The 12,525-nt window shown below is 32.4% G+C and overlaps 1 protein-coding gene across 2 annotated transcripts; it reads left to right on the top strand.

Annotated features, from left to right (window-relative positions):
• Positions 1 to 969: 969 nt before the first annotated feature.
• LOC106437297 (transcription factor MYB96) lies at positions 970 to 11,276 on the top strand. Of its 2 annotated transcripts, XM_048751601.1 has the most exons (4): positions 970 to 1,319; positions 1,575 to 1,704; positions 1,809 to 2,559; positions 10,991 to 11,276. In XM_048751601.1, exons 1-4 carry the CDS (start codon positions 1,187 to 1,189, stop codon positions 11,027 to 11,029), a joined length of 1,053 nt encoding a protein of 350 aa, XP_048607558.1. In that variant the 5' UTR covers positions 970 to 1,186; the 3' UTR covers positions 11,030 to 11,276. The 2 variants fall into 2 exon arrangements, with proteins under 2 accessions (XP_048607558.1, XP_013733662.2); XM_013878208.3 differs by lacking the exon at positions 10,991 to 11,276 and having other exon boundaries at positions 975 to 1,319; positions 1,809 to 2,848.
• Positions 11,277 to 12,525: the final 1,249 nt, after the last annotated feature.

The following is a 12,525-nucleotide window of genomic DNA, read 5'->3' on the forward strand; positions in this document are numbered from 1 at the left end:
TATATTAATTAAAATTCACAAACAGTATCATAATTTTTTTAATAAAAACTTTAAACTAACTATTTATTAGAATTTTTAAACATATATATATACACATATATAAAGATACACACATATATAAAACGAAATAAAATATTTTTAAAAAAAGTTTTAATATAAATCTTCAAAACAAATTTTATTAAAATTATAACTTTCAACTAATTTATTTTTTTTTATAAATAAACATAATATTTTTATTAATCATATTATATTGATAATTATTATATTTTATTACAATAGTATGTTTTTTATATTTTTATAATGTTATAATATGTTAATATGGGTAATTTATTATTAAACCGCTGCAATATCTTATAATCAACCAGTCACAAATATTCCGCAAACGCAACAATTTTCAAACGTTGTACCAGTCATACAAAACGCTTAATAGCGCTTAAAACCGCAACCATCTGCATCCGCAAACTCCCGTATCCGCAACCGCAACCGCTTCGTTTAAATCTGTCAGACCCTAAGTCTAGATTAGTTAACCCTAGAGTAAAAATACATATTTTGATCATTTTTACTCTTTAATTAAAACTTATTTTGGTCATTTTTTTCATTGAGTGCTATTTTGTGATAAAAACAAAAAAATGACTATTCTAGGGAATTTCTCTGATTAATATTTTGACTCTTGTGCAAAAAATTATTTTTAAATATAAACATAAACGCAAATAAGATATGAAATAACAAAAAAGTACCAAAATATTTGTGTTTGAAACCGTGCAAGTCCATAGAAAGAGAGAAAGAGATAGAAGGAGGCTGACTTTGGAGAGAAAGAGAGTAAATGCATTTTGCTGTACATGTTTACTCTTTGAAAGCAAAGCCAAAGCCAGGCCCTTCATTATTGCTGCTTTTCATTCGATTAATTTAATAATTACGTACTAATTAACTCATATTTGCTCTCTTTGCCCTCTCACTCATCTATCTTACTAATTTTTCTATAAATATAACCAACATCTCTCTCCACTTCTTCAGACAAAATTAATCCCATTTGGACTTCCTTTGTCTTAATCCTCACAATTTTGAAAAGCTTTTGAGAAAAACTCCTCAAATATTAGTCTTTGTTCTAATATCTCATCAAAATCCTTTTTAAAAAGTCGAATTTCTTACCTTAAACAATATACTTTCACACTGGGAGGAGAAAAAAATGGTAAGACCACCTTGTTGCGAAAAGAACGGAGTGAAGAAAGGGCCATGGACACCAGAGGAAGACATCATCTTGGTTTCTTACATTCAAGAACATGGTCCTGGAAACTGGAGATCTGTCCCAACGAACACAGGTTAGTCTTTGTAATGTCTTGATTAATTATTTGTAGCCTGTTTGATTGTACTATCAATCCTTTCTTTTTCTGAATTTTATTTGAGGGTTTTTCTACTATTTTTCTGTGCCTGGGTTGTTATGGATCATTAAAGATGAGTGAATTAAATAGCCGAAGTTATTTCACCGACCCTTTCGTCCACACATCTCTGATTACAATTGTATCCCTTTTCCTTGATTTTATTGGATTAAAATCATTGTATTTTTGGTGTTTTAGGTCTAAGGAGATGTAGCAAGAGCTGCAGATTGAGATGGACTAATTATCTTCGACCCGGTATTAAGCGGGGAAATTTTACTGAGCATGAAGAGAAGCTGATTGTTCATCTTCAAGCCCTTTTAGGCAACAGGTAATATGCATGCACATGATCAATATTTAACCACAAAGGCTACCCCTTCCAGTTGGGTATATATATATAGAATAAGATCTAAACATCTCTTTCTTTGTGTATAGATGGGCAGCCATAGCATCATACCTTCCAGAAAGAACTGACAATGATATAAAGAACTATTGGAACACTCACTTGAAGAAGAAGCTCAAGAAGATCAACGAATCTGGTGGAGAAGATAATGATGACTTCTCTTCATCAAACACTATTTCACAGAAGCAACAACAAACCTCAAACAAAGGTCAATGGGAGAGAAGACTCCAGACAGATATCAACATGGCAAAGCAAGCTCTTTGTGAGGCTTTGTCTTTAGACAAAAAACCATCATCAACACTTTCTCCAACATCATTGTCAGCACCAGTAATCATACCACAAAACATCCCTAGCTTCTCATCAGCTATACTGGACCGTTGTTATGATCCATCCTCTTCTTCTTCCTCTACCACAACCACAACCACCACTACAAGCAACTATACTAATCCATACCCATCAGGGGTATATGCGTCAAGTGCTGAGAACATCGCTCGGTTGCTTCAAGATTTCATGAAAGATACACCAAAAACATTAACTTTAACATCCTCATCACCAGTTTCTGAGACCGGACCATTTGCTTCAGCAACTTCCGAAGAAGGTGGAGAAGGGTTGGAACAATCTTTCTTTACCTTCAATTCCATGGAAGAATCTCAAAATTTGACTCAGGAGACTAGCTTCTTCCATGACCAAGAGAGTAAACCGGCGGTAACAATGGAGCAAGATTCTGGTTTGATATCGCAAGGATCTTTGTCTTTGTTGGAGAAATGGTTATTTGATGAAAACATGGTTGCTATGTCGTTAGGACAAGAAGCGATGTTCTAGAACGAAATCAAGTGGAATAATTTGAGGGCATAATCAGTTATGAGTAATAACAAATATTATTATTGCATCAGGGCTTTAGAGTCTTTAGTAGCTTTCTCTACAGCACTCTTTTTCCCTTTTGGTAATATAATCTTTCTTTTTTTGCTTTTCAATTGTATGTTTCTGAACGTAACTCAAAAGGGTTGTCATCTTTATTAATGTAACGTGTTTGTACTTTGTGGCGCTTATATATGGTTGTGTTACTTGTGTATTGTTCTTATATATATATATATATATATTATTGAATTATAGATATATCCAACACAAGAAATCATCGTTGTATAGATTTCCTTCTCTAATTGCTGTCTCAGCAAAAAAGGGAAATGTAGCGTTCAACCCAAATAATACTTTGAAAACATAATTAGCAGCACTCTTTACACAATTTAACATGTATTTATTTGTGATTGTTCAATCTGATTTTGGGTTTAGCTTTCGTTAGATTAATTTTCTTTTACCTGTTATTTAAAAGTCAAAATCAGTATACTTGGTTTGATTCGTTTGGTATTAATCAAATTTAAAGCATTAATATTACTTTAATTTTTTGGTTTAGATCCAATAATGGAGTTTTAAACTGATTTTTTTTTAAACATATACTAAGCTCATTTCTAACTTCAAAATGAGATTATGTTTTGTCAACTCGGTTTTTCTTCCTATAAATAAATTTATGAAAGAAATAAAACCGTATATTTATCAAATTTTCCCTTTCAAATCAATCATAATCCCTGAGACAAAATGTCATTGATTGGTAGTAATTTAAAAGAGTACCTACTGGAGTTATTCAAACATTAAAAAAATGTTTTTCTCGGTTTTGTTTTACAAAGTATAAAAATCCTTTCTAAAGGAAAACCCCACAATTTTGAATTTGAAACATTTAGAAAGGCTTCAAGATTATTTGTAGGAACGTTTTGAGAGTTTGATATGAAGATTTTACTAAATTTGGGAAATAAACATAAATGGGGTGATTGGTGTTGGTTGTGAGTGCTCTACACCGCCATAATTTTTTCTAAAGCAATAAAATTAAAGCAATCAAACTTTATTAATAAAAACTAAAACTAGAGTCCAAAATATTTAAAAGGAAATATAATAGCTCTAAAAATTAATTTTTCTACAGCTTTAGGTTTAGTGCTTTTAAAACTTTGAAATAAACCTACAACAATAAAATTTAAATCTAAAACCACAAAATCTACGGCTTAAATCTTAAAGCAAAAAATCCAAAGCTACAGTCTCTACCAATCAACCCTAAAAAGTAGTGTTTGGATTCGGAATTCCTTTTCTCCATGTAAGAGTATCTCCAAAAGACACTCTATAACTTCAAATATAAAGTTTTTAGCTCTCCAAAAAGAAACTTCAAAACTTCAATATTTGAAGTTTCACTACTCAAAACTTCAAATTTGAAGTTTCATATTTTTGTTTGCATTTTGGTCCATACAATTATATATCACATTTATGATTTTAAAATATTTTCTCGTTTATCGTTTTAATCTTTAAAATTTTTATATCTCAAAAATATTTCAATTTTTTTACAAATTTAAGTTTTACACATAAATTAAATTTAACTTTAAAATAAAATTTAAAATATTTAAAACTATATTTAGACAATAATAATATACAAAAGAAACTTAACAAAAAAAGCTTTTAAAAATTACATGAAGACATATCTATTACAAAAAAAAAAAAAAATCAACGACACTAATAGTCCAGTCAATTTGATCTGGGACCTCTAAATCTCCAAAATATTGCCCAAAGAAATTTTGTGTAACCGAAGCAGGTTGTTGTTGTTGTTTTTTATGTCTTTTTCATACGATTCTTTCTTGTTCAGATCGAATGTCTTCACGAGTATTAATATCATCGATGGAAGTTAAGTCTTTTACCAATATTTATTTTTATTTTTTACTTTCTTTTTCATATCTACTGTATTTACAAGTATTAATATCACCCATTTTCAACAATATTTAGTTCGTAATCTATAAATTAAAAATAAAGAGAGTCATTTTTACTTCAAAGTGCACTATATTATCATATATGCATTACGGAAAAAATTTTACGGAATATTATGATATTTTGCTTAAATTTTAATATTAATTATGTTGTTTCTATTAAAAATTTTATATTTTAATATAACATTTTACTAATTAATATTATTGTAATATTTTTATATATGTGCTAATAAGTTTTTTATGAATTTAAATTAATTATGACAAATATAAGGACTATAGTATAAAATAAAAATAGTTTTGAAGTTAAGTTTAAAGTTTTGATTTTGGAAATCAATACATCTAATTAAATTTCAAATATTGAGTTTTAGAAACTTCAAAATAAAATGTATTTTTGGAGATGCTCCGATCCAGCATCCGACAATAATGTTGAAATGAAAGTGATAAAGATATAAAATCAAACAACCCACATAAGTTAATAGTTTTATGATATTATAATGTTAACATCCGATTTGAAACCCACCTAATTTAGAGGGCGTGTTGTTAATAGAACTAGGGGAACAGAAAAATCAAAAGCCAATAGGAAGATATGCACGAGCACGAGTAGACATATCTAATACGTATACAGTATGTGTACAATAAATATGGAGGCAAAATCAAGTGGTGGAAAGAACTTTGAAAAATATACAAAATAAAGGAAAAATTATGTAAAAAAAGAATATATAGAAAAGTGTTATAAAAAGAACTTGTATTTTATTATATCGCAGGAATTTAGATAAGCGCAAAATTTTATACCCGTAGAAATTTTAACACTGATATAGGAAGAGAGAGTTTCTTATTATAGAGAGAGAGAAGAGATTGAGGCGTGTATTATACAACGAACGAAACGTTCGTATATATAGAAAGAAAATCACTGTGCAAATAGTGCAGCGGGCCCCACATCTTTATATTTTCAACAATTGCAGTGGCTGTGTTATTTGACTTTCATAACACTCCCCCTTGGGGGCCGGTGTCACTATCCGCTCCCGCTTAACGTCTTTGTTGCCTCGTTAAAAACCCAATGGGAAAAACCATAGTAAGGTAAAAAGAGTACAACCACGTAAGCTCCCCCTCGAATAAGCAGTCATAGATCCTTCTGATGACGCATTCCAATGTTATGGATGTGTTTTCTGAATACCGAGGTAGGGAGTGATTTTGTGAAGAGGTCGGCTGCATTGTCGCATGATCGAACATATCTTACTTCAATCTCTTTATTCTTCTCGAGCTCTTACGTGTATGAGAAGAACTTCGGAGGTATATGTTTGGTTCTATCGCTTTTGATCTATCCTTCCTTCGTTTGAGCAACACATGCCGCGTTATCTTCATATAGAATAGTTGGCTCCGTATTTTCGTCAATCCCACTGCTTGAACAGATGTGTCGGCTTATTGATCTTAGCCATACACATTCTCTACTTGCTTCATGGAGTGCAATGATCTCAGCGTGATTTGAAGAAGTAGCAACAAGTGTCTGCTTCTGAGAACGCCAAGATATGGCAGTGCCTCCAATTGTAAAAACATATCATGTCTGGGATCGAGCTTTGTGTGGATCTGACAAATAACCTGCATCTGCAAAACCAATCATTTGACCTTTTGAACTTTTAGGATAAAACAAGCCTAAATCAGTTGTTCCTTGAAGGTAACGAAAGACATGTTTAATTACATTCCAATGTCTTCGTGTAGGAGACGAACTGAATCTCGCTAAAAGATTAATGGCAAAAGATATGTCAGGTCGAGTACAATTTGCAAGATACATAAGAGCTCCAATTGCACTTAAATATGGAGTTTCAGGACCAAGTATTTCTTCATTTTCCTCAGATGGTCGAAACGGATCATTTTCAACATTAAGTGATCTAACGACCATCGGAGTGCTAAGAGGAGTTGCTTTATCCATGTTAAAGCGTTTCAATACTCGTTTGGTATATGTAGACTAGTGTACAAATATACCCTTTTGAGAATGCTCAATTTGTAATCCTAGACAATATTTTGTTTGCCCGAGATCTTTCATCTCAAATTCTCCTTTCAGATAGTTTGATGCCTTTTGGATTTCGTTTTGAGTTCCAATAATATTAAGATCATCAACGTACACCGCGATTATCACAAATCCGGATGTTGTTTTCTTTATGAAAACACAAGGGCATATAGGATCATTCGTGTATCCTTCTTTTGTTAAGTGTTCGCTGAGACGATTATACCACATTCGTCCAGATTGTTTTAACCCATATAATGATATTTGCAATTTTATTGCACATAACTCTTTAGGTTTGGAACTTAGCGTTTCTGGCATTTTAAATCCATCTGAGATTCTCATATAGATATCAGTATCTAATGATCCATATAAATATGCCGTAACGACATCCATGAGACGCATTTCTAAATTTTTATTGGCCGCTAGGCTCATCAGGAATCTAAATGTGATTGCGTCCATGACAGGAGAATAAGTTTCCTCATAATCAATTCGTGGCCTTTGAGAGAAACCTTGGGCTACGAGACGAGCTTTATATCTTGTAATCTCGTTTTTCTCATTTCTTTTTCGGACAAACACCCATTTGTACCCAACAGGTTTTATATCTTTGGGTGTGAGCACAATCGGTCCGAATACGTGTCGTTTGTTAAGCGAATCTAGTTCGACTTGAATTGCATCTTTCCATTTTATCCAGTCATTTCTCTTTTGACATTCATATACAGACTTTGGTTCTGGATCTTCGTTTTCTTCATTAATTTCCTTTGCTAAAAGGTATGAGAAAACGTCATCAATATCATCCATCTCATTTTGTTTCCATATCTTTCCATTATGGATGTAATTGATAGAAATCTCGTGATTTCCTTCAGATTCATGATGCTCTATATTGTCGTTAGATTCACAATTCGCTTCTTCCAAAATATTTTCCGCTATTTTGGGAGTATCATGCTTTTCACCTTCTTTACGTTTTCTAGGAAGTTTATCCTTTAAACCAATAGGTCTACCGCGCTTTAAACGTGTTCCTGATTCACGTGTATCAACTGTCGTTCCACCGTTTTGTGGTATTTCAATACGAGCAGGAGTATTTATAGCGGGTATATGTGATTTAGTTACCATTTTGGTATCAGCAAATGCATCAGGTAGCTGATTTGCTATATTTTGTAAATGCATGATACGTCGAACTTTTAGTTCTGACTGTTTTGTAGGAGGATCAAGGTGTGATAAAGATGGTACACTCCATTTGATCTCTTTTCCTACTTGTTTATTGTCTCCCCCTAGAGTTGGGAATTCTTTCTCTTTGAAATGACAATCGGCAAATCGTGCCGTTAACACATCACCAGTTTGTGGTTCTAGGTATCTTATTATTGATGGAGAATCATAGCCAATATATATTCCCAACCGTCTTTGCGGTCCCATCTTTGTACGTTGTGGTGGTGCTATTGGAATATAGTCTGCACAACCAAAGATTTTTAGATGAGAGATATTTGGTTCTTTTCCAAATGCTAACTGTAATGGGGAATATCTATGATATGCACTTGGTCTTATCCGAATTAGTGCTTCTGCATGCAAAATAGCATGTCCCCATACAGAGGTTGGGAGTTTTGATCTCATGATCAATGGCCTTGCAATTAGTTGCAGCCGTTTAATTAATGATTCTGCCAAACCATTTTGTGTATGAACATGAGCAACAGAATGCTCTACTTCAATCTCGGATACCATACAATAATCATTAAAAGCTTGGGATGTGAATTCACCATCGTTATCTAATCTAACTCTTTTAATTGGATAATCCGAGAACTGTGCTCTTAATTTGATTATCTGAGTTAGAAATCTCGCAAATGCCATATTTCGAGATGATAACAAACAAACATGTGACCATCTACTCGATGCATCGATTAATACCATAAAGTAGTAGAATGGTCCACACGGTGGATGTATTGGTCCACAAATATCACCTTGGATTCTTTCCAAAAATTTTGGTGATTCTTTGTCAATTTTGGTTGGTGATGGTCTTATGATTAATTTCCCAAGAGCACACGCATCACATGTCATTTTATTACTTTGGTATATATCTTGGGTTTTTATTGAATGACCATGTGAGCTTTCAATGATTTTTCGCATCATTGTAGTGCCTGGGTGACCAAGACGATCATGCCATAATGTAATATCTTCTGGAATTCTTTTGATCACAAGATGTGATTCTATAGCATCAATATAAGTGTGATGCAATCCAGAAGGAAGTTCTGGAAATTTTTCCAGTACAAGGCCTTTGCCTGATTTTTCAGAAGTTATATATAAATACTTCTTTCCATTCTCAGTTGCAGACTGAGTGTTATACCCTTGACGGTATATATCTTTGAAACTCAACAAATTTCTCTTAGAATTTGGAGAATATAAGGCATTATCTATGGAAAACTTTGTTCCATTAGGCAACATAAAGTTTGCCTTGCCAATTCCTTCGATCAGGTCTGTAGGAGCTGATATTGTGTTTACAATCATTTTTACTGACTTTAAAGTAGAGAAATATCTTTTATCCTTCAGTATAGTGTGCGTTGTGCCACTATCTGGTATGCAAATTTCTCTACCAGTTTGCTTAATTGTTGTTCCATTTGCTTTCTTATCCATTTCTGTAACACACAGTTAATATCAGCAAAGAAAATAAATTTTCATAAGTAAACTTTTTTTTTTTTTGATCAAACCATAAGTAAACATATTATGCATTAATAACAAGTACACAATAATTATACATTAGTTATTCTGAAATACAACATTATTCTGAAAGTGAAATACATAATATTTTATGGCATCACTGGGCATTATTAAGCTTGATCAGTACAAGCACTTCAAATATTTTGATGAGTGGCCTCGTCGAAATCTCCCATAAAGTCAGAGGATTCGAGGTATGTCGATGTTGTACCCACAAGGTGTTCATTGAGATTTACTTCCTTTGCCTTGCCTTTAATAGATTCTTGGTACAATTGGCATAGATGCCGAGGAGTTCGACATACTTGAGACCAGTGTCCCTTCGATCCACATCTGTAACAGACGTTCTCATTTTTATGAGTAGGGTTTTCTTGGTTTTCTTTCCCTTTTACCCGATCAGATCGATTCCATGTGTTGGATCCCCTTCCTCTTGGGTTGTTACTCCTTTCATGGTTGCGGTTAAATCGATAACCGCGACCACGACCAAAACCACGATTGTGACCACGGCCACGATCACGCCCACGATAGGAATAATTTCCTTTTTCCGGAATTTTTATATCCGTTGCATTTACCTCAGGAAATGCTTTGGTTCCCGTGGGTCGGGCATTGTGGTTTTTAATGAGGAGTTCATTATTTCTCTCTGCTATCATAAGCGCCACAACGAGTTCAGAGAACCTCGTATACCCACAATTTTTATATTGTTCTTGTAGAACATAATGATTTTTGTGGAACATTTGGTAAGTTTTCTCGAGCATTTCTGCTTCCGAGACAGGCTTACCATAATAATCTAATTGCGCCGCTATTCTCAATATTGCGGAATTGTACGTTTCCACTTTTTCAAAATCTTGAAATCGTAGATTTTTCCACTCATCAAGTGCATGGGGAAGAGTAATTTTTCTTTGGTTATCAAACCTCTCCTTTAGAGCTTTCCAAAGATCAAAGGGATCTTTGGTTCTCGCATAATCATGCATAAGATTTTCATCTAGATGCCTTCTCAGAAATATCACGACTTTAGCCTTTTCATGAGAGGTTGATATATTGCCGTCTTTTATTGTTCCGAGTATTTCCTCGGAATCTAGATGAAGCTCCATGTTTGTAACCCATGCCGTGTAGTTTGTCCCAGTTACTTCCAATGCCGGAAACTGAAGTTTCTCGATTTTTGCCATTTGTATTTCTAAAGCACATAAATAAAAATTATTAGAATATTATTAATATTAAAAGGAACCGTTTACATTAATCATGCAAGCAATTACAAGGAGAAGCGATGTAAATAAAATTAAACTGATATTCATCTTAAATTCACTCGGAGTAAATTCTCCAACGAATAAACCATAAATAGAAACACAAATAAAAATGGCACATAAAAACAAAAGTGCGCGAATCATCTTTCTTGAAAAAATCGGAGGAGAGCGATTTGAAATTTTTTGAGAGAAGATGAAATGTTTTTGGATGAGAAAATGGAGTAAAAATGAGTTGTATTTATAGATGAAAATCACTGTTCATGACCGTTGGAGAAAGGAGAAATTTTTGAAAAAATTTCTTTGTGACCGTTGGTGTTAAATCGAGTGCACCAAAAATCAGTCTGAAAATATCGTATTAAACAGTCAATCAAATCTATAAAATTTCATAAAAGTAAAAAATTATGGCAATGAAATATTTATGTTATGACAATAAATCATGCGACGGCTCAGCCGATCAATGGTTATTTGAAGAAAACATGGTTGCTATGTCGTTAGGACAAGAAGCGATGTTCTAGAACGAAATCAAGTGGAATAATTTGAGGGCATAATCAGTTATGAGTAATAACAAATATTATTATTGCATCAGGGCTTTAGAGTCTTCAGTAGCTTTTAGCTCTACAACACTCTTTTTCCCTTTTGGTAATATAATCTTTCTTTTTTTGCTTTTCAATTGTATGTTTCTGAACGTAACTCAAAAGGGTTGTCATCTTTATTAATGTAACGTGTTTGTACTTTGTGGCGCTTATATATGGTTGTGTTACTTGTGTATTGTTCTTATATATATATATATATTATTGAATTATAGATATATCCAACACAAGAAATCATCGTTGTATAGATTTCCTTCTCTAATTGCTGTCTCAGCAAAAAAGGGAAATGTAGCGTTCAACCCAAATAATACTTTGAAAACATAATTAGCAGCACTCTTTACACAATTTAACATGTATTTATTTGTGATTGTTCAATCTGATTTTGGGTTTAGCTTTCGTTAGATTAATTTTCTTTTACCTGTTATTTAAAAGTCAAAATCAGTATACTTGGTTTGATTCGTTTGGTATTAATCAAATTTAAAGCATTAATATTACTTTAATTTTTTGGTTTAGATCCAATAATGGAGTTTTAAACTGATTTTTTTTTAAACATATACTAAGCTCATTTCTAACTTCAAAATGAGATTATGTTTTGTCAATTCGGTTTTTCTTCCTATAAATAAATTTATGAAAGAAATAAAACCGTATATTTATCAAATTTTCCCTTTCAAATCAATCATAATCCCTGAGACAAAATGTCATTGATTGGTAGTAATTTAAAAGAGTACCTGCTGGAGTTATTCAAACATTAAAAAAAATGTTTTTCTCGGTTTTGTTTTACAAAGTATAAAAATCCTTTCTAAAGGAAAACCCCACAATTTTGAATTTGAAACATTTAGAAAGGCTTCAAGATTATTTGTAGGAACGTTTTGAGAGTTTGATATGAAGATTTTACTAAATTTGGGAAATAAACATAAATGGGGTGATTGGTGTTGGTTGTGAGTGCTCTACACCGCCATAATTTTTTCTAGAGCAATAAAATTAAAGCAATCAAGCTTTATTAATAAAAACTAAAACTAGAGTCCAAAATATTTAAAAGGAAATATAATAGCTCTAAAAATCAATTTTTCTACAGCTTTAGGTTTAGTGCTTTTAAAACTTTGAAATAAACCTACAACAATAAAATTTAAAGCTAAAACCACAAAATCTACGGCTTAAATCTTAAAGCAAAAAATCCAAAGCTACAGTCTCTACCAATCAACCCCAAAAAGTAGTGTTTGGATTCGGAATTCCTTTTCTCTATGTAAGAGTATCTCCAGAAGACATTCTATAACTTCAAATATGAAGTTTTTAGCTCTCCAAAAAGAAACTTTAAAACTTCAATATTTGAAGTTTCACTACTCAAAACTTCAAATTTGAAGTTTCATATTTTTGTTTGCATTTTGGTCCATACAATTATATATCACATTTATGATTTTAAA

This window comes from Brassica napus, chromosome C3 (genome assembly GCF_020379485.1).
Source record: "Brassica napus cultivar Da-Ae chromosome C3, Da-Ae, whole genome shotgun sequence".
Lineage (NCBI taxonomy): Eukaryota > Viridiplantae > Streptophyta > Magnoliopsida > Brassicales > Brassicaceae > Brassica > Brassica napus.

Coding starts and splice junctions, on each gene's coding strand:
- LOC106437297 (XM_048751601.1), top strand. CDS start 1,187: ATGGTAAGACCACCTTGTTGCGAAAAGAACGGAGTGAAGAAAGGGCCA. Junction 1,320..1,574: donor ATCTGTCCCAACGAACACAG/GTTAGTCTTTGT, acceptor TTGGTGTTTTAG/GTCTAAGGAGATGTAGCAAG. Junction 1,705..1,808: donor CAAGCCCTTTTAGGCAACAG/GTAATATGCATG, acceptor CTTTGTGTATAG/ATGGGCAGCCATAGCATCAT.